Here is a 23,052-nt window from a genome sequence, read left to right on the forward strand (position 1 = left end):
TGCTGTTTTGCAGATGGGAGGACCTGGCCAGCAAACCATAGCCTCCCACACTACAGAAGTGTGCTGCATTTTGTCCAGTTTCTGGTGCTCCTTGCTGGTGTTTGCTTCTAACAGCACCATGCGAGTGCGCAGAGTCCAGCACTGCTGCCCTCCAACACAGCCACAGACAGAGGTCAGGTGGATCTCTCCGCACACTGTGGATACACTGCAGCTTTAGCACAATTTAACTACAATAACCAGGTAAGATGTCACTTTGGGGACCTGGTTATTAAAAGAAAAAGAACAACAAACCAATCCACAGCTGATTTTATGTCATGGAGAAGGAAAAGCATCCCCATTTCCCCTGTGCTGGAAAGGATCATCGCTTGTTCACCTTTCTAAGCAATCAAAAGCAGCTTCATGGATACTCATACAACCTTCCCTTCACAGGACTGAAAGCAGCCCCTCAACAGCAACACAGAAAATCACTGCTCAACATCTGGAATCTCAGTTGACACTGTTTAATGACTCAGGAGAACATTAAATAGCCAGGCAACTGAAAATAAATTACACTGCTAAGCTCCAGAGCACTGCCCTTGTGCCACAGGGTACCAATTCTCACATCTGAAAGCCAGGCTTTGTGGTCTTGGGGTCCTGTTTTCCTCTCTAAAAGCAGACGTTCAGCCTGCTCCTCAGTGTTGCTGACCCTGCAGTAGGCAGCACAATGCATGACAGTCATAAACGTGAATAAGCTCAACAAGTAGTTATTCTTTTTCCTCATTTGACTCAAAACTTATGACACAGTTTCAGTCCATGCTCACCTGGGACAAGCATTGTGAGAACTCCCGAATTCCACCCACAGCATTACCTTGCAACTGGTCACAATGCAGGCAGGCATTTTAAACCACTGACTACACCTGACCATCATGCAGAAGGTAAGACTGTGAAAGACAATTTTAGTGAGCAAGACGAGGACAAGAGGAAAATGTTTTGAGGCACATAAAATCATAGAATCAACCAGGCTGGATTCCAAAATAGCTGTTCTGAATTTCTGCTGTACAAAGCACTAAATCCAAGCTGTCAGGAGGCCAGCAACCTGTTCAACCCTTTCAAAGCTTAACTGCCTTACTATACCAATCGAGACTTCCCTTGGAATGTCTCATGTCCAGGTTTTCCTCTACTGGACAGCCAGTTAACAATGTCCAAGCCTTTGAACTATCAGCAGATCTGAATTAACACAAATACACTCACTGCTGCTCCTGGGTATGGCCTGGTACCTCTGAACACAATACTGGAACTTTCTCATTTTACTGGAACACACAAAACAAGGGCAGCAGCTCCCTGTGCCTAGCAACTCTGCAGAGATGTAGCAGACAGACAGATACTACACATTGCAGCAAGAGCAAAGCCAGCATCCTAAGCAAGAGTAACTCCAGTGGGGACTAAGCTTAGGCTGAAGCTGAATTTGACCTTCACTGTAATATGAAGTTATAATGAGATAACAATGGGATTGAGGTGATTAGCTTTAAGCAGGACTAAACCTTCCCTGTCAGCTGCTGAACTGCAAGCACAGGAGTGCCCTGCTCAGACAGCTTTGGCTGTTGAATAAATTCAACAGTTGAGCAGGATAACTAACCACCCAGGTTTTTATTTATGTCTCCTTCATAGCACTAGTGCAGTCCTAATCTTAAAGACCATTCAGAGTGGCATGGACACCAAGTTCTTCCCAAAGCAGGAGCATCGTTACTTGAGATATAACCAAGGCATTGGAATTGAATTATAATTTATCTTACTGTATCTCTTTTGCACTCTGCATTGTGTTTTAACACCGTAAGTAGTACTTTATATCCACTCGGCCCTGGTAATTTTAATTCCTGGGACTCAATAAGTCCTTAGTGCTGCAACTAAGATGTAATCTTTGCCTCTCTTATAACAATCCATCTGTTCTTTTCACTGTCATGACTTGGTCCATTCTAGTTCTTTGTCTAAACAGCAAATCGGAGGATTTCACAATGGCTGTAAACCTGCTGAGCAGATTCAGGCCCATTAGATCTTTACAGACACCCATTGCTCTTGCATCTATATCATGAACCTGCTGAGCAGATTCAGGCCCATTAGATCTTTACAGACACCCATTGCTATTGCATCTTTATCATGAACCTGCTGAGCAGATTCAGGCCCATTAGATCTTTACAGACACCCATTGCTATTGCATCTTTATCATGAACCTGCTGAGCAGATTCAGGCCCATTAGATCTTTACAGACACCCATTGCTATTGCATCTTTATCATGAACCTGCTGAGCAGATTCAGGCCCATTAGATCTTTACAGACACCCATTGCTATTGCATCTTTATCATGAACCTGATGAGCAGATTCAGGCCCATTAGATCTTTACAGACACCCATTGCTATTGCATCTATATCATGAACCTGCTGAGCAGATTCAGGCCCATTAGATCTTTACAGACACCCATTGCTATTGCATCTATATACTGAATTACAAAATTTCTACTGCCTCTTGTCTGAGAAGCAAGTATTGTGAAAGCATTCAGGTTTAAAGGCACTGCTTATAAGGAACTTAGCAAAAACATGACGGGAATAGGATGTCAGGGGAACAGGTGATTCTCTCATCTGAAATGCATAGTTAGCTTTTGGTTAAGTGTGTAATTAACATTGAAATTTACAATCAAGTATGATAACATTCTAATTTTATCTCCTTTAAATGAAAAAAAAAAAAAAAACCAACACAAACAAAAACCCAAACAACCTACAACTTAGTAATCAGTGCTGTTCCACTAAATCTCTTCCCTGTGAGGCAAGCTGCACAGTGACATCCTGTCATCCAGAAGACAGCCCATGCACAAGGCTTCTTAAAACACTGCAGACCTGCTTTCTGGACAACCATGCAGCCTGGGGGACATTTTGGTTTCCAGAGTTTTGTTTGGCAGTGGTAACTGCCACTCAGCATAATTAGCAGTCATCACACTTCTGTCTGCAAACACCTTTCCTGCAAAAACAGGGTGATGTTGCCTTCCGTCCTCTGCCCAGCTATGCCTGAAAGCTCTAACCCATTTCAGACATCTACTACAGCTAATCTCAGGCCCCTGGAGGGTTCAGCCATGGAAACATTTTTGTTAATGGGGAAAGAAAAGCTATACTTAGCTGTTTTTAATCTGATAAGCAGCACCTTAAATGAAAAAATATCACACTGCAGTCTAAATACGCTGTCTTCATCTCAACATCACATCCTTTTTACCTTTGAACCTGCAGACTTAACTTCTATTTGCCTTTAAAAGGGGGGTTCAAAATAGTTTCAACTGCAACAGCAGCTGCCAAATGTGTCTAATGTTTATTATTAATCAGGCATGTTTGTGCTATGTGTAGTGTTTGCAACAAAAATGAGATCTGTGATGCAGGGCACTTAGCAAAAGCCTAATGGAAGGCTCAGCCTGTGCACACACTGGGTGCGGTGCAAAGTGTCATGGTGTGCAAACGCTTCAAGCTAAACACTGCCAATGATTTTCTATCAGTAAATGGAATGGAATTAACAGAGAGATCATGGAATTAACCTACACTGGGCCAGCACAAAGGACCTGAGTTTGCCCCTCAGAAGTTAACCTCAAGAGCGATGCCATTATTCTTACTCACCACCATTAGACACACAAATGCACAAGAAGGAGATAAAAAAAGAACTCTCACTTTGCTCCAACCTCACTCAAATTCATTTGCACTGCTTTCACCTGGAACTGGCCAAAGTGGCCTTCTCCAGCTGCTAGGCAACCTGAGCGCTGCACTGAGTTAACTGCCTGTGTTTACTGGGAGTGTAACAGTGTCAGCTCCAGGAGGTATTCATAACAAAAAGCACACCTAGATGAAAATAACACAACTTCCCATCAGGAATTAGCAACTCTGGGAACACAAAACTGCTGGTCAATAAAGAAATAACCCACATGCACATCCCAAATGCAGAGGGATGTTACAAACTGGCTCCTTATGATACACGGTAAGAGAGATGTTTTATATCAAAGAGTTTGATTAGGTGGTAAAGGAATAATAAAAAAAGTAGCCCAAGAATTACAACAATGTGGATATTGGAATAGCTACATAATATATGAATATACTTGCATAGGTAATGTCTTAAATTAGAAATGCTTAAATTACCAAATCTCATCCAATTACAAATTTACCTTTCTCACTAAAGGTAATTTATTTCACTTGCATAAATGCACCACTTCTAAACAAGGCAGAAAAGACTTGAAATTAAACCAGTCAACTGACCATGGAGTTCTTCAAAGGAAAAAAAACTCAAACATTGTTCATAGAATCAACCAGGTTGGAAGAGACCTCCAAGATCATCCAGTCCAACCTAGCACCCAGCCCTATCCAGTCAACTAGACCATGGCACTGAGTGCCTCATCCAGGCTTTTCTTGAACGCCTCCAGGGACGGTGCCTCCACCACCTCCCTGGGCAGCCCATTCCAATGACAATCACTCTCTCTGCCAACAACTTCCTCCTAACATCCAGCCTATACCTACCCCAGCACAACTTGAGACTGTGTCCCCTTGTTCTGTTGCTGGTTGCCTGGGAGAAGAGGCCAACCCCCACCTGGCTACAATGTCCCTTCAGATAGTTGTAGACAGCAATGAGGTCACCCCTGAGCCTCCTCTTCTCCAGGCTAAACAACCCCAGCTCCCTCAGCCTCTCCTCATAGGGTTTGTGTTCCAGGCCCTTCACCAGCTTTGTTGCCCTTCTCTGGACACCTTCCAGCACCTCAACATCTCTCTTGAATTGAGGGGCCCAGAACTGAACACAGTACTCAAGGTGTGGCCTGACCAGTGCTGAGTACAGGGGAAGAATAACCTCCCTTGTCCTACTGGCCACACTGTTCCTGATGCAGGCCAGGATGCCATTGGCTCTCTTGGCCACCTGGGCACGCTGCTAGCTCATCTTCAGCCTACTATCTATCAGTACCCCCAGGTCCCCTTCCTCCTGGCTGCTCTCCAGCCACTCAGTCCCCAGCCTGTAGCGCTGCTTGGGGTTGTTGTGGCCAAAGTGCAGAACCCTGCACTTGTTCCACAGAACTCCTCTCCAGATCATTTCACTGCTTTGCTTTCTGGCAGAACTATCACTGCCCTAAACCCATCAGGAATGCCTCTGCTGTGTCCTGTTCCTCTCAAACTCAAGACAGCCTCCTTTCAAGTCAAGCAGAGCATTCCCCAGATGGCAGGTCATTTACACAACTGATAGGTCTCCTACCCTGTGGGTGACTGAGTCGCTAATGCCAGCAAGCAAGAGGCCCACTAATGACAGCACAACTAAGCACAGCAGCACTTTCCTTTTGATCACATTGATCACAGCTGGTCAAATCCTCATTCACAAAATACAGACTTGCCTAAACACAAGCTTCAAAGCCATATCCTCAGCTTCAAAACACTCAGCAGTTTCTGCTTAAGACATTAACCTTGAGACAGAGCAGAAAGACATTTCCTAACACAGTGACACACAGTCAGTCTTTATATGCAGTTGCTTGGCACTTGAAGCCACGTGAATTTGGCTTAGCTCTAAGAAAACCCAAGCAGATCAGGTCCTATGCCCAAACGTTCTCCTCTTCTGCTCAACACAGGCAAAAGCCAGTGCAGTAAGTCCCACTGATCTCTGGATTGCAGCACAGCAGCACGCACTCCACAACCACCTTGAGATCTGTGGGACACAAAAGGAGATTATTTGTACCCAGCTCTTGAGCACCTCCAGCCTGCCACAGCTGCACGCACTTAGCAGCCCCACAAGTGCAGAACGAACTGAGAAGGACCTGGCTCCACTGAGTGGAGAAGAGCAGAGGGTCCTACAAGTGCTCCTCTCTACGTTTTATAAAGACGTTGAAGTGGTTCATTTAAACATTTGGACCTCCTCCTGCTTCACATGAACCAAATTCAGATAAGGCAACATCAAGCTTAGGGGGACCATCATTAAAGAAAGTCACAATAACTGGGAAGCTGTTGGCAAGAGCAATGTGCTCAGTGGAGCCGCAGGGTCCCACACTCACAGACACTCAACAGCAGCTGTCAATCATTTTCAAAAGGAATCAAAAGACAGGTTGGTAAGAAAACTCTTCCTTCCTACAAACAGGAACACAGTTTCAGTGTGATGCTGGCCCACCACTACTACTATGTGTACTTTGGAAAATGCACTGACAGTACAGATTTAGTCTCAGGACAGGCAGGAGGCAAACAAAATCAAACACCTTTTTTTTTAAATAGAGGTACACAATGTTTTTGGTTAAGGGTCCTTAAATCATGACTCACATCAGGAGCACAGAAAGAGAGTAGAAAAGAACACTCTTCAAAAGCATCAGACACTTACATGAACCTGTTATTGAAAATAAATTCTAAATCAATAGTGTGCTTGGTAGCCGCACGATTAGAGGCAGAGCCCTCTGACATCTCTTTCCACATGAAGTTTAAGGTTGTTAAAGCCTTTTCCCTCTCAAAGCCTTCAAACAGCTATCATTAAAATTACTCTTTACTTCATTTTAATCCCAGTATCTCTGCAAAACCCCAAGTAGTTCATGGTGCTTTCTGTCTCAGTTGCACAGAGTTTTATCAGGGGTTTTTAAGATGAAGACAGATTGAATAGAACAGATTGTCTTTAGTTGCTGGTGAGGCCTGCAGATCATTCTTTTTACCTAAACCCAAAATTAAATCCCAAGTTTCATGCTGCATTAGCTGTATTAGTATCAACGCCAGAATTCTGCACCTCAAAGAGGACCTTTTATTAAATACTTTGTTGTACCTTTTTGCCAGCAATGCAAAACCAAAATCAATCATTTTGTTGCAGTTCCTCGGTTTGTATTCTATTTTACTGTCACTATTTAAGGTTGTCGCCATCAATATAAAACCCCAAGGTGGTTACTGTAATATTACACTTAAATGGAGTAGAATCACAGAATCAGTCAGGGTTGGAAGAGACCACAAGGATCATCTAGTTCTAACCCCCCTGCCATGGGCAGGGACACCTCACACTAATCAGGCTGTCTAGAGTCTCATCCAGTCTGGCCTTAAACACCTCCAGGAATGGGGCTTCCACCACTTCCCTGGGCAACCTGTTCCAAGGCCTCACCTTATTGCTGTCTACAACTACCTGAGGGGTGGCTGTGGCCAGGAGGAGGTTGCTCTCTTCTCTCAGGTGGCCAGCACCAGAATGAGAGGACACAGCCTCGAGCTACACCAGGGGAGATTTAGGCTGGAGGTGAGGAGAAAGTTCTTCACTGAGAGAGTCATTGGACACTGGAATGGGCTGCCCGGGGAGGTGGTGGAGTCGCCGTCCCTGGGGCTGTTCAAGGCAGGATTGGATGTGGCACTTGGTGCCATGGTCTAGCCTTGAGCTCTGTGGTAAAGGGTTGGACTTGATGATCTGTGAGGTCTCTTCCAACCCTGATAATACTGTGATACCACTCTTATAGTGAAGAACTGTTTCCTAGCATGCAGTCTGAATCTACCCATTTCTAGCTTTGTTCCATTCCCCCTACTGCTAAAACTTAAAGATTAATTATAAATCAAGTGTGTACAGATCAATTATCAGACTGTGCTCCCAGATGGGTAGAAACACTACAGAGTTTCAGCGCATCTTTAAACCTAACCTTTAAGCTTATTTGTGGGAGAAACCCCTAAGCACCCAGCTATTTCCATCTAGGAATATAGGAAGCTAACTTCTTTGGAACTGTTTAGGAGAGTATTAGCCTCATAGCTTCTGTCTGAGATCTTTTTATGCAAGGCAAAAGAGAAGAACCTTGAGACTGCAATTCCACCTGGATCCCTGCGGTACTTTAAACACAGCTACCTGAGCCTGATTCTTTCTGAACTCGCTGAGTGAATCACGCAGAGTTTAAGTACCATCAGGATAAGCTGTGCTTGCACCAGAGGGTTTAAGTGGTTTTCCAGCAAGTGGAATAAAAGAAAACTCCTGGTTTGCTTAATGAGGAACATCATAGGCTGCTGTCAAATGCTTGGCCTGGGTCTACCACTCTGTAGCTCAGGAACTTGTATTTATTAAACTAGATTAGAGTATTGTAAATCCAAAAAGGCTGAAGATGTCCCACAGCTAAGGTGTTTGATCACCTTACCTGCATAATTTCCCTTCCCATTTGATTACCAAAACATCCTGTCAGCAGAGCTGGTTTGAGGCATACCTCTATCTTCCTCCAAGTACTCCTGGATAGGTGAAGCTCGCTGGCACAGTGCTGCTGAGCAGGTAGGTGAGTAGTAGCAAGATACAACTATCTTACTTGGAGGACATAAACCCATAACAGAAACTATGCACAGAGTTCACACACTGAGGGCTCACTGAGTTGCTCCACCTACTAGAGCTCACTCAAAAAGCACTACCCAATGGCTCCAGGCCTGCTCTGGGTTTGCTAAAGACTGTATCAAGAGTCCTGCCATTCAAGCAAGGCAGCAACACAAAGAGAACTTACTGCAGGGCCACAAATGGTGCAACCAACAAAACCTGTTGACAACCAAAATGTACATGAATCAAAAACCCACTTCCGAGCAGTTTATTATTTTACCAGTGTGTCTTTGCTAGGGTTAATGAAAGCACTTTGGAAGCTGCTAGCACCTACCCAGATCTGCAGCTTCACCCTCTTGTCGTTCCTGTAGACTGTTTTCACCTTGAAGTCAATGCCCACGGTGCTGACGAAGGCTGGTGTGAACGTGTCATCGGCGTACCTGAAGAGGAAGGAGGTTTTGCCCACGCTGCTGTTGCCGATGATCAGGAGCTTGAACATGTAATCAAAATTTTGATCTGAAGTATCCTTCTGCCTGTATCTGGCATCTGTTACTGAAGCCATCTAAGAAAATTACAAACATTGAAAAAGAACAGATTTAAGAGCAGTTCAGCATTTGTTTGCCTTAGCTGTGCACCATATGTTTAGCTTCTCTCTAATACCACAACCACCCTATCTGCTGCATAAGGAGCAACACATCCCCAAAACTTTGAAATTCCGACTTTCTATTATCCACTTGCACTGTTGAGATTTCCAACCCCCAAAACTACACCTGTTGTACCACTCTGTGATTAAAAGAGTAACAGATGGCTATTGCAGATTGTTCAAATACTAGCAGGGAAACAGCACTCATGACTCCTCTGGCAGGGTGCTACTTCTGCTACTCCAATAACCTGGAGCACTGCAACTGAGACCTGCAATCTTTGACAGTGCAATCCATTAAGCAGCTCCCAAGTCAAGTAAACCTAAATAATTCCTTTATCTACTATGAAAAAAATGCATGGAACCAGGGAAAACCTGCACGCCTAGTGCAGGCACTACCATCATTTTATCCTGAGGGAAGTTCTGCCCTCAGCATTTACACAAAAATAAAACCAAATAAACAACTAAAAAAACCCAATACAACAAACAAACAGTGGAAGAAGATGAAGCATCAGGAATTTTAGCTGAAAAGTTGAAATCCTTCCAACACTGACCTACTCTCAAGACTTCAATTAAAACAAACAGCACCTGCATAAAACACAAGAACTCAGTGAGGCTGATGGCAGCATCTGGAATGGATAAAATCTCCCTTTTGATTACAGGAGAGGTGAGAGTTAAGGATGCTTGTGGAATGGGGAGGGAGGAAGATGCAGGCTCAGAGACCCTGCCGTTTCTTGTGACCTGGCACTGGATTCTGAAACCAAGAATGACTGCAGAATCTGAAATACCAGGGGAGGTGAAACTCACCGAGCAGCTCAGCTGCTCCAAGCCATACAGCTCTGACACCCCCTGGGAAAAGGCAGGCCTCTGACTTCTCATCTCTTTACAGAACAGAAGACAGCCACACAGGCCAAAGTACTACAAAAGGGAGCACAAGGAAATTTTACCTTTTAACAGACACAACACACTTCTCATCTGTAATGCTGTTTCAAAACCTACCCTGCATCAAATGAGCAAAGGTCTTGGCTCCTAATAACCAGTCAGAGGTTTGTGCAAACTGGGGCAACGACAGCACAGGTCTAATGAGCAGATACTAGTTGACTGAACTAGGACACCTGCTACTTGTGAGCAGTGTCAGAAAGCACGGAGTGGAGACCAAAGTCTTCTTCCCCCAGCATCCAAAGAAATAAGTTAATTTCCCCTCAACTCAGACCCATGAGCATCTTTGGGAACAAAGCTCTCAGTAACATCTATTTCCACCACGTACCCAGATGCTTCCTTTCTTGGCAAGTCTCACCTGCATGCAGGATGTCACAACAAACCAAACAAACCCCATCCAAAGAGTAGCTAAAAAGCTATAAACCCCAAATGTTGCCCCAAGGCAGTTTAAATCGGGATGCCAATTTAATGTCAGCTCCCATCAGAGGAGAAGCGAATCAAAACCAATCCAGTTTCACCTTTGGTACAAACACACTCACACCTGCTCCTCTCCAGCCAAACACATGCACCTCTCACGCACAGCCAAGGGCTGCTGCAGCAGGCATTTTGTTCACAGACTGCATCGACAAGGACATGCATCTGAAGTACTTTATAGGCAGCTCAGTAGTCAACAGCTGCACTGAGTGCAGGAAAACCTTGACACGCAGAGAAAAAGCCTCCTAACCCAAAAGGTTATGAAGCAGGTATGTTTTATTAGCGTGCTGGTGCAAGGGGGAATCTCTCCTCCACAGACGCGCACACCCCAGCTTCTATTCTTGTGGTTAAATGTTGTCACGCATTGCATACTCAAAGAAACTCCAAAAAAAGGTTATATGTATTCAAAGTATTCCCAAGAAATGTTTTACATCTACTTCTCCCACAGTCCCTGCCCCCTTGAGCAGGTGCAGTACCCTCTGGTGGTCTTCTTTAGGGGTCTTCAGGATGAAGGCTGGCAGTCTTCCTTGTGTTGTCCTTTTTTTACCCTAGCTACAGAATATGCTGAGTTGAGCAGTTTGGCTCTGTGACAAACTGCTAAGCCAGTTCTGGTTGGTTCTCAGGGTTTTGTGAGAGCCTTTATCTCGGTGTCTCAAAGCAGGTGTTTCAGAATTTGTTCCCTTATTTCTGTTAGTTCTTTGCTAGTTCAAGCACCCAAGCCTGAACGCAGTCACAAAATTTCAACAAGCTTCTGCCCTCCCCTATCAACCTTCTCCCAAGCAGTACTCTACAGGAGACATCACATCTGTGATACACTCTCTGCCGAGTTTCAACTGTCATTCAGGGACAGTGGTCCCTTGCAAGCACTCCAGAAAACTCAAGTGCAGTTTGTTTTCTCACCAGTGTACCAGGAAAGGGCTCATCTGCTCACGCCTTGTGTTTTTTACCAAGCAGTTCTAAAGTGAAGAGTTTAGCATGCTGCTGACTTCCACAAGCACCCACCACCTCAGCTGAAATGGTAGAAATCAGAGCTGCAAAAACTATGAATTCAGATGATGGGTTGACCTGTACCATTACCAAGCTGCACGACAGCAAGAAGTTCTCCGTGTGAGCAATTCTTCTTCCCACTACACATCAATAACTTCCACAAACACCCCTGAGGATGCCTGTACTAAATGAGAAGGAGAATTAAAAACCTCCACTTCTCCATTCTGCTCACAGAGGCTTGGAAAAAGTGAGATGCCTTCACCACTCAAAGCCTGGCCACTGACAGACTCGGAGGGAGACCTTTGCTAAGTACTGCACTAATCACGCAGGAATCAATATGTCCTCCCTACCCCTGCCCTCTCAGAACCCAGCCACACACTCCGAGCTGATCTTTTAAATGGAACACTGCTGCTTCTATTAACCCCCCCAGACTGCTATGATCAGAAGCATACCTGGCCACAACCCAGTGCTCAGGTCTCAGTTAGAAAAGCAATTACAGAGCTTGGCCAGCTGGAGCAGCTTTGTTAGAAGCACAAAGCAGAAAACAAGATCAAATGATACCTGCATGGAGTGCGAGGCTGTTGTCATAGAAGCACAACCCTGGCTGGCCTGTGCCTGCCTCTGCTTCACTGAAGATGCTGCAGGTCGGCTCCTTCACCCATCAGAGGCAGCCTCGGAGCACAAACATTTCACAGAAAATCCCACCCCCCTGCTTAAATTTGACTTCACCCCTTCCCCTCCTCTGGTCAGTAGTGTGACACTGAAAGCACTTCAGTACTAATTACTGATGACTCCAGCAGTATTTGGGCTGGAAACATTTATGGGGCTGCCCTGAATTTGTGCTTAAAATCATGAAGCCAGGAACCAGCAGAGCTTTCTCCCAATTCTCATCACCTCCCTTCCTCTTCCCCACCTGTCACACCACCTCTGCTCCAAGCACCCCCTGGTTATGCCAGCCCTGTGGACTGCGCAGAGGCAGAGACCTGGTTCAGAGAACAGAGAGATCCTAGTCAAAAATAAATCCTCCTACAACTTCTCCTGTTTTTCAGGGCTGTTTTCAAAGTTGGTTCAGCTCCTGATTCAGCACAGCTGAGGGAGCCAAGCAGAGGGGACCAAGTGGTGGTATGCAACGGTAGTTGCTATGCTACTGAGAGAAAGGTCCAGGAAATTACATCTCCTACAGGCCCCCTGCACCTCGCCAAGATTCATCACCAGCAGTGGAAGGAAAAGGCAATGACACAGCAGTGCTGGGCAGCTCCTGTACCACTGGTCAGAAGAGCTCTGGTGGTCATAGCTCTGACAGGGTCTTGTGCCCTCCTTGGGAGGAAAGGGTGCTGAGCTGGCCCTCACTCTCTGGGTACACAGCTGCAGACTCTGCTCAGAATGACTCCAAATGTAGCAGGATCTCTGCTGGTTTACAGGCATGTGCAGGCTAATGGGTTTTGGTCCAGAAGATCAAATCAAAACCGATGGCATGCACAGTGCAAAGGAGAGGTTTGTTGCTGTTTCTGGTCTGGCTGGCTTGGGCTAATCCTCAAAAAAGTACCTATAGAGGAAAGATTTAACTATGGTACAAGGAATCCAGTACACAGAGAAACAAAAAAGTGCCAACAAGATTGCCCTTAAGAACACTTCTGTATGAGACCTTCTGTCTTCAGCTACAAAACTGTGGGATGCCCAGGCAAAGAACGAAGAGCACACCTATACTGACAACCTGTTTTCCCCAGAGGCTTCAGCAACGGGAACCAGGTCTGAAACACATCTGCCTCCAGCCAGTTTTGTGAGAATAGGCAGTTGTGTAGCTATGAGATCCCCCATATTTCCCTGTTGAGGAAAAAGCCTACGGCGTGAGCTCATCTTTGATTAGGCAGAGAAACCACACAGGAGGAAGATGCTACAACTGCTCTAAAACAATAAAATCTTAATCAGAGCTTATCAGCCACCAAAGAATACATCCCTCAGTCCTCTCCTGCCTTTGTTTTCTATTTTAGTCTAATAAAGTTTTTTAAATTAGCCCATCACCAGGAGACACCTTCTTGAGAAAACAGCCTTTGCTACTTTCACTAGATGGTTCCACACACATGTGCTCTTCACTGTGATGTTGGTCAGAAATTGAAGAATAAAGCTGTTTTGTAGCACAACATGAACTACCAAAGTGTTACTGCTTTTACAATGCATTGCTCATGGCCACTGCTGCCCTGGTTCTGCAGTACTTACTTCCTACAGCCAACACCAGTGAAAAGCAGTCCATGAGCTGTCCGAAGCTGATGGTCTTGGCCAAAAATCACCTGCTGCATCTCACCATCTAGTTCTCACAGAATCACAGACTCTGTCAGGGCAGGAATGGACCTCAAGATCATCCAGTTCTAATCCCCCTGCCATGGGCAGGGACACCTCACACTAGATCAGGTTGCCCAGAGTCACATCCAGCCTGGCCTTGAAAACATCCAGGGATGAGGCTTCCACCACTTCCTTGAGCAACCTGTTCCAGTGTCCCACCACCCTCATGCTGAAAAACTTCCTCCTAACATCCAATCTGAATCTACCCACTTCTAATTTTGCTCAATTCCCCTCAGCCCTGACATACTAGAAAGTCCCTCTCCAGCTTTCTTATAGCCCCCTTCAGATACTGGAAGGTCATAAGAAGGCTCCTCAGAGCCTTCTGTTCTCCAAACGGAATAGCCTCAACTCTCTCAGCCTGTCCTCATAGCAGAAGAGCTCTGGCCCTCTGATCATCTTTGTGGCCCTTCTTTGGACATGTTCCAGCACGTCCACATGCCTCCTGTAATAGAGGCTCCAGAACTGGATGCAGTATTCCAGATGGGATCTCACCAGAGTGGAGCAGACGGGGAGAATCACCTCCCTCAACCTGATGGCCACACTCCTCTGGATGCAGCCCAGGATGCAGTTGGCTCTCTGGGCTGCAAGTGCACACTCATGGCTCTTATTTCCAGAAAAAAAACTAAGCTTGACTTCAGGTGTCACCAGCCCTTATGGTTCTGGCTACAAACTAATGAATGTCTGCTCCCAGGCAAGAAACAAAAGATCTGATCATTAACTTGGAAGCTTAGGCATCTCCATACCAGCAACCACATGGGTCTGCCCACAGACATGGCCATCTCTATGTCCCAGTCTCTCCCACAGAATCACAAGGAAGAAGTATGAATTGCCTTTGGAAAAAGCTCTCTGCCTGCTGTCAGTCACCTCAGCTAACTCTGAAACACAGTCACGCTGATGAACTTACACTTCAAACTACACGCTAAGACATACTTGCAACTCCCACTTGTGACCTGTGCATTCTGTATGTTACAACTCTGTGCACTTTTTACACTTAAAAACATCTCCTAATATTTGTCACTGCTTTATTTTTAAAGAAAAAACTACATCTACCACACATGTTAGAGCCAACAATTTAAATGTGCCTCTCTAACTGCTCCATCATCACCCATGAGCACAGACACGTTTCTTTCCCAGGCAGATGAGAAGGTGGTGACAAAACTACCACCTGTACTTCTAAAAGCCAAAGACCTCACAGCAGTGTACTGCTGCAGGATGGGTCCAGCCTTCTGCTCAGTAGCTGAGCCTCTGCTGTTTTTTCTGGCATACTGCTGTACTGCCTTACAGAGCTATCAGTGTTAAACCATTCCTTTATTTCAGAGTGCAAACTTCTTTTTTTCTTACTTTTATTTTACCGTCCCTGGGTTCCGGTGTTCAAGATCAGCCAGCAGACCAAAACAGAGAATGAAGTTAAGGACTTTCAGTCTAGAAGGAGCAATAGGTAACAGCAGGCAACAAGAGAAAAGTCAGAGCCACAAACACAGCAGGATCTGTGGAGACCCCTGACTATCCATAGGCACTGAGAAGTGTGGGAGCAAGAGAAGAGACTACCAGAGATACTCCTTTGGTAAAAGCAGAAATAATGAGGCTAAATAAAGGCAGAAGTTAGAACCAAAAAACGCAAACATGTCCATAGTGCTAAAGCAAATATGCTGTGCTGAAGTGTGCTAGTTTGAAGCTAGCTAGAATGTTTTGGTGAGAAGAACCAGATCATAGGCTGTGAAAGGAAAACAGTGGTGATGTCTGCTCCCCTCAGAGTCTTGCTGAGGAAGGAAGGAAAACATTAGATAACACTCTTGCCATTTTGTCTCGCTTTCTGGCTGGGCTTCTGACTGAGCTACATCTCTCTAACACACCCTCCACTCACCTTTGCTTCTTAACCTCTTGGCTGAACCTCCATTCTTCCTTGGGACTGGGGTAAGGTTGAGAGGGGCAGGGGGAAGGTGCAGGGGTGGTTGAGAGCCCCTCCTGGGGACTCAGGTTTCTGGGAGGGCAGTTGTGGTTTTGTATTACTTTTACCTTGTATATTTCTGTATATACTGTACATATCTGCTTGTACATTGTGCTAGCTGTAAATAAATAGCTTCATTTATATTCCCAGAGCTGACTGAGACTAGTCTGGGTGATTTCTAAAGTGTGGGGGGGCGGGGAACACTCAAATCTTCACATGAAGTTAAACAGATCACACATGTGCCAAGCCTCACACAAAAAGAGTTAGGACAGGAACACTGCAGACAGCTCTGCAGATGCTGGTAGTGTGGAAGCTCTACTTTAAGTTATGTTGTGGGACAGGAACAAAAGAGTTAGCTAAACCAAAATGTTTTCCTCATCTCTCTAGTATTTACTTCTTAGCAGTAATCCATGAGAGCCATCACTGACATGCGGCATAACGTCTTCCAAAATAGTTTCTATTTGAAAATAACTATTTTCAAAACAATTAATACCTTGTGGGGTGAATTTTTTTTCCCCAGAAAAGAAAAAAAACCCAAACTTCAAAAGTGCACCTGCGTTTAAAAATGTTCTAGTTCACAAGTTACACAACTATGCCCATTTACTGTTGAAGAAACTCACTCCTTTATGTGCTCTGCCAACTGAAAAAAAAAAGAATTTATTTCTCAGGAATCAAGTTCAATCCTGAATCAGATTTGTACTAAGTAATTTCTTAAACAGCCAATGTATGCTGTGCTAAGAATAGAGCTCATAAAGGAACTGAGGCTGTGACCTTAAGGAGCCTTATACAAACATTAGTGCTCCAGGAGAGATTTATAAGAAGTAGAAAACACAGCATGAGCAATTAACAGAACTGCTAATAAATATTGCAAGTGATAGTTACCAATTTAGATCTATAATCCATGAGACAGATGGAGGCTTTGCTGTGAGTATATGAACCAAGAGAGTGGTCACACTGCTGAACCTGTGATGCAGAAGCAGAAGGATTACAACATTTACGATACAGATGGACAAGGAGAAATTATGTCAGAGACTAGCAGGGAGGGCTGTGAGCACAACGCTGGGTGAAGCCTTAACTTCTTCCCTGCAGGCAAAGGGGGATGCCCTGCAGTGTACAAAAGAAGAGACACACTGCTTGAGTTAGTGACAGACAACAGCAGATACTTGGAGCCATTGGTTTAAACTTCATTGAAGGTAGACTATCTAGATTAACGTAGAAGTTCCAGATAAACCCTACAGGTGGATGCAAAACCTCAGACAGGAATCACTGCACCTGTCATGCAGAAAGGTAGCAAAGCAAACAAAACCAAAGAGCAGCTAAACTGCATCTGTACACACTGGTGATGTGCACAAAGCCTGGGGCAAAGTCTGCTGTGCTGCACAGGCAAACAGCCACAAGACATGGAAACAATGGCAACTTAGAGCATCTGTGCAAAAGTAACTGCCCTGAAGTAAAGCTATTCCAGATTTAGAGCAGAAAAACAGAACAGCACTTAGTCCTCTTTTTCATGGTGTGCTAGTTTGAGGCAAATTGGAATATTTTAATGAGAGAAATTAGATTACAGGCTGTGAAAAGGAAACAACGGTGATGTCTCCTTCACTCATAGGCTTGCGTGATGTATAAACACAAGAACACAAATATAGATAAGACACAGTCTCTCTGTCTGTTGAAGTGTGTGTCTGTCTCCCTGGGCTGCTTCTATGTAACTAATCCTTCTGCTTTCTAACCTCCCCTTGCTGACGCTCCAAGCTCACCTTGCACATAAGGCAAACTCTGGGGTAAGGTAGAGGGGTGGAAAGAAGGTGGAAGGGTGGCTGGGAGCCCCTCCTGGGGACACTGATCTCAGGGAGGGGTGTTGTTCTTCTGCATTACTTTTGAACTTGTACATTGCTGCATATAGCTGTATATATTTGTGATATATTGCTAACCTGTAACTATAGCCTCATCCCTTAACTTCTAGCTCAGGTGAGTCTAGTCTGGGTGATTTCATAAGAGTGGGGGGCAGGTAACTCCCAAACTGTCACACGTGGCTAATATAATCTAAAGGCCAACTTGTCTCCAGTAAGCAAGGGAAAGTCACTGCCAACTCCATGTACATTAGCTTGCCTCCTGGAGACTGCCAGAACATGTGGTCAGACTCAGACCTGATGACAATCTACAGCCACCTTACTCCAGGTCAGAACTTGGATCAAACAAAGACAAATCCTGCCTCACCATCCACACAACTGACAATCACCTCACTTGGCCACACACCAGCACCTTGCTCTTGCACACCGTACGGCACATTTTGCAGTATCCATTACACCACCTCCTGTTCTCACACCCTCTGCTCCTTGTGACAGCCTCTGGTTCTCACTTCAACACTGGATAGAACTTAGGAGGTGTTATCCCCATAACTTCATCAGCAGATCTAGAACAAAACTAATTAGTTTAAACTAAATTAAGTTTATGGTATTTACTTTTAAAACATGCTCCCCACAGTCTGACAGCAAAAACTAAAACTCACAGAATTGCTGAGTCAGAGTGGCTTGTGTTGAAAGACAGCTTAAAGACCACCTAGTTTCTCCAACTACCCTGCCATGGGCAAGGACACCTACTCCTAGACCAGGTTGCCCAAGGGTCCATCCAACCTGGCTTTGAATACTTCCAAGCTTAAAGCCTCCTCAGCTTCTCTGAGAAACCTGTTTCAGTGCCTCATCACCCTCACAGGGAAGATTTTCTTGCTAACATCTAATCTAAACCGAGCTTCTTCCAGTCCGAAGGCATTGCCCCCTCTCTTATCACTGCATGCCTTTGTAAGAGGTCCTTCTACAGCTCTCCTGTAGTTCCATTTCAAATACGGGAGGGATGCTATAAGGTCTCCACGATTGATTTATATTAAATTGCTTTATTAACAAGTCCAGAAGCTTTTGCAAGAAGATGCTTGTAGTGGATCTGGTCTAGAATTCATATTTATATTAAATTGCTTTATTAACAAGTCCAGAAGCCTTTGCAAGAAGATGCTTGTAGTGGATCTGGTCTAGAATTCATACACTACAATTGAGTTCAATATACACATGACACCTTAAGAATAAAAGCCTTGGAATTCTGGGTGATTATTGATTATTATCCATTCAGATTCAGGAACACAGGCTTTAAAAAGTCTTCTAATATTTTTCTGGGTATAGAACAGAAGTCAGGAACCTGTGGCTATGTCCCCTTTCCCATCAGCTCTCCAACTTCACAACTACACTTAGACAGCAGGCTGAGACTGTTATTAGAAAGATTTCCTTGAGCCAACGTCTGCCTGGAGCCAGGCCTCTCCCATTTCCTGTATAATGTTCCATAGCCTTAAAGTCCATCTTAGAGCCACAACAAAACTCTCAGGAAGGAGGCATTAGTCACAGTCATTTTCAAATGGCAACAAATATAAAGGAATCCAAGTCCCTGTGCTTTAACTCTCTTCTGTGCTTTCATTGCAGATCTTTCATCATCACATAGCTCCACACCTGCTGCCAAACACCTTACTCCAGGAGACAAAGAGGGAAACATTTAACAGAACAAAATTCTCCCCTTTCTAAGGGATCCACTACCCAAGGCCAGCTCAGCTCACTCCCAGAGGATGCACAGAACAAGAGATTTACATCCTCTTCATGCCTAAAGAGCGGATGCAGAGGAGATTTCCGCAGTCCCCTGAATATTCCATTAAGTTTGGGAAGGTCAGGAGCCAGTTCATTTCCAGACCTACAGAACCACTATGCGAGGCTGACCCTGAATCCAGCCCTGTCTCCAGAGAACAGCACAAGCTGCAGAGGTTGGTTGCTATTGAAAATTTACCGTCACTGAAGTTCTTGCTCCAGGTTGCTGCAGCCATGGCCAAGGTAACAGACCTCAGCCCCCTTCTTACAGGCTCCCCAGCCTTGCAGTTCTGCCTCAGCTCCTCTGAGAACAACCTGGCAATAGTGAAACACTTCTGAGTATCTCACTGCTGAGCACACTGAAGTAGCAGTGACGTAAAAGACTTCCAAGCAACATGCCAGACAAATCGGTACCCACTCTGCTACCAGCCAGTTTTAACTCCCTTCTGGTCCTTCCCCAGCTGGAAGGCTCTGTACTGGGGTATAGCCCTTTGTGGAGGAAGTTGTGACCATGTCCTCCCATGGTGGTGGAAGGTAAGGCAAGTTCAGGTACTCAGGATAGATGTCACTATCTAGTCAGGCCACATGCAGACTCCTGTACACAGCCTTCCACCAGTGGACAGGAGACAGAGCTACAGATATTTCTGCATCTCCAGCTGTAAAACCTTTCAATTGTAGGTAAAATCAAGCTGCTGTCCTGACCAAATCAGATGACTGGAGACTGGTATTGTCTTGTAGCAACCACCTGTCCTGTAAACCAGAACCACGTGGAAACAGGGCTAGCTCAGGATGCCTCTGCAGCACAGAAGTTGTTTAATTTGCTGCCTTTTTTCCCCTCCTCCTCCAAGCAATCTGTGAACAAGTCATTCCATTTCTTTGTGTTACAGTGTACTCCATGATGTTCTTACTGCATAGTCAGCCACCTGTTAACCTGTGCGATTCCCATGTTTTAATTAGCTAATACTTCCAAACACAGGTCTGATTGCTTACATCGAAGATGAAACACTACCACGCTGCAGTAAGCTAAGCGCACACTCACAACAGATCACTAAATCATAGAATCACAGCATGTTAGGGGTTGGAAGGGACCCAAAGAGATCACCGAGTCCAACCCCCTGCAGAACTTTAAGCACAAGATACATTTTTACAGCAAGAAGCATACCCAAGATGAAAAGGTCAGGACATTTCTCAATGTTAGCCACTGAGGATTGTCTCAGACAAAACTGCTTACAGAGAACAGCCATGGAAAGGCTCAAGTGGATGTGAGTGCCCTTCCCCTGGGACTGTGACCAGCCAGCACGATGCATCACCCTGAAAAGTGATGCTGCGATCTGCCCATTTTGATCTGAAGCTGCAGCAGATCATGTGAAAATTAAAGCAGGAGAAACCATCTGAAGCACATGCAAGTCAGCTAACATGGCTATTACACAACAAGGACAGCTTAGCATGGCAATGAACACTACAGGCACTGCTTTGCTACACCTAGAGGTCGCAAGAACTACTGCTGTTAGAACTTACAGCTACTGAGTCTTCACAATTCGTTACCAAAAAATGTATTGGATCCACACCGAGGGCAACACAGCTTTGCCAAGACTGCAAAGGAAGAGCAATTTAAAGATTGGTTTATTTGCCTCTATCCTGATTTATATTACAAATTCTTCTGATGAAGCAGTCCTGAAGAAAGCGATCACAGTAAGGTCCCCCAAACAACATTTAAGAGAGGGGGATTATTTGAATCTAGAGCTAATCCAGGCTACGATAAAGCCTCACAAACTGCTACCAGCACAACTGAGAGCACAGCACTGGGTCGGGGTTGTGACGAAGGGCAAAGCAGGAGAGCCTGAAACCAGGTTTTCCATCAAGAAAAGGCATAGAAACGTGAATTGAACTTCAGAGGCTATGCTCTTACAGTGCCTCAGGCAAAGGGAAAATGCAAGTTAAAATTAAACCTCTTCCTTTTTTCTTTTATATTTTTCCCTATGAGGTTAGACTTAATTTAGGCAAGATTAACCTGATGCGCTGCTCAAAGTCTAAGGAGAGGACAGCACGGAGGCAGAACAGCGAGAGCACAAAGGCAGAAAGGCTTATGCTGGTGTTAGCAATCAATTTTACCCCACGCTTCTCTGTGCATCAGGCGACGCTGCCTTGCTGCTGGCAAGCGCTGAGGAAACACTGGAGCAAAACTAACGCCCGGCCTCAGGACGTGTGGCAAAAAGGCCACCTGTACGTGGAGCAGCACACGCTGGTGACAACAGCAGGAGTTTATACTTCTCGTGTTTTAAATAAGAGTGGCTGATCCGTTTGGCCTTGTGCGGCGGGCTCCAGGGCAGCGTGGGTGCACACACGACCTGCAGGTCCACCCCTTCCCCTGCACGGCAAAACGCAAGCCCACGGGTGGGTGCTCCGCAGCCAGCGTCCGGCAGCAGCGCGCCTCTGCTCCCTTCCAAAGGCAGCAGCGAGCCCCAAACCCTGCGTTCCTCGGCAGCGTGTTCTGCTGCTCAACAGTTTCTCATTTTAATTGCTGCAACTCTCTAAGCAGAAAGCAACCGCCCAAGGTGCCGGGAACCAGCAAAGGTTACGCACCAGCTGAGAAACAGCCGGCCAGGCCCCGCTCCAGAACCCCCCCTCCCGCTCGGGGTGTTTTAAAGGCAAAGCGTTACCGGGTCGATGTTTGGTTTAGAGAGCGCACTGCCGGTACGTCCCGCTCCTCGCCGCTTCTGAGGCTCTGTCCCTCACACCGAGCCTCGGGGCACACAGCGATCATCCCGCCACCGGCGCTGCAGCCCACGCCCGCCCCACAGGGGCTCCGACCTCCCGCCGTCCCACGGACCGCGGCAACAGCTCCGATACTCGGAGCCAAGGCTGGCGAGAAGAGTTTTGAGGCCCCCGGCGGGCTCTGTAGGTGAGGCGCGGTTCCCACTCCACAGCAGTAGCCTGAGGAAGCGGCGACGTCCCGACGGCCGTTCCCCATCACCGTTACTTTGGAAGGGGAAGGCTGCGCCCCGACGGCGCGCCCCGCACAGTGATAAACCCCCCGCGGCGCTTACCTGCGGCAGAGGAGCGGGAGAAGAGAAGCTGAGCCGAGCCGAGCCGAGCCGAGCGGGTCCCGCGGCAGCTGCTCGCGTGGCGGGAGCCGCCCCCCAGCCGGTACCTGGGGCGGCCCCGAGGGCGGAGCCGCGGCGGGGTGCGGTAACCGGTGGCGCGCGGTAACCGGTGGCGCGGCAGCCCCGGTCGGGGCCGAGGAGGTGTCCCGGCCGTGCGCAGCACCGATCCGCGGCCCGAGCCCTCCGGGGGCCCCGTGCAGGTGTGTTCGTCCTCAGCCTCCACCCCGCAGTCTACTCCCGGGAGTGGGAACCACCTCAGGTGTTCCTGAAGCCCCGGTGGCAGCGAGAAGTGTCTCAGGTGCGACCCTAGCTTGTTCTTGCACTCTCTACACGGTCTGGAATTCAGAACTGTTGCCTCTGGTGCCTGGTGACATCAGGAGGCTGCTGAGAAGCACGAACAAATGAGGTAGTGGCTGTGATGGCTTCAAGTTGATTGCCTGAAGGAGGTCTGATGGAGAGGGTGTGGCAGACTGTCTTGGATTTAAAATCCTACAAACAGACCTCAAGTTCAAAACCAGAGACCTGACTCTGGCCTGCCCTTTGCTGTGAAACCAAAGCTTTTGGAGACGATCATCTAGGAAAGTAACCAAAATCATAGGTGTGTCGAGCCTCTGACGTAACTAAGGAGGTGCTTCCTTCACAGCCAGCAAAAGTGGCAGTTCAGTTTGTCCCTTGGGGGGGAGGGGGGGGGGTACGCAAGTGCCGAGCTGCGGGGGCGAGGTTCTTATTCAGCCTCGG

The 23,052-nt window shown here is 46.3% G+C and overlaps 1 protein-coding gene across 5 annotated transcripts in view; it reads right to left on the minus strand.

Annotated features, from left to right (window-relative positions):
• RAB3B (RAB3B, member RAS oncogene family) overlaps nt 1-22,295 on the minus strand; it is a 68,358-nt gene extending 46,063 nt beyond the window's left edge. The window contains exons 1-4 of one of the 5 annotated variants that reach the window (XM_064147371.1): nt 21,871-22,237; nt 20,729-20,803; nt 16,476-16,556; nt 8,600-8,827 (exon numbers count right to left, since the gene is read on the minus strand). In XM_064147371.1, coding sequence (XP_064003441.1) covers nt 8,600-8,827; nt 16,476-16,496 — 249 coding nt within the window. In that variant the 5' untranslated portion in view covers nt 16,497-16,556; nt 20,729-20,803; nt 21,871-22,237. Of the gene's footprint in view, nt 1-8,599; nt 8,828-16,475; nt 16,557-20,728; nt 20,804-21,870; nt 22,238-22,257 lie in introns of those variants that run through there. The other 4 variants (XM_064147370.1, XM_064147373.1, XM_064147374.1 and 1 more) reach the window with 4 other exon arrangements.
• Between the last annotated feature and the right edge of the window lie 757 nt (nt 22,296-23,052).

Source organism: Pogoniulus pusillus, chromosome 8, assembly GCF_015220805.1.
Source record: "Pogoniulus pusillus isolate bPogPus1 chromosome 8, bPogPus1.pri, whole genome shotgun sequence".
Classification (NCBI taxonomy): Eukaryota; Metazoa; Chordata; class Aves; order Piciformes; family Lybiidae; genus Pogoniulus; species Pogoniulus pusillus.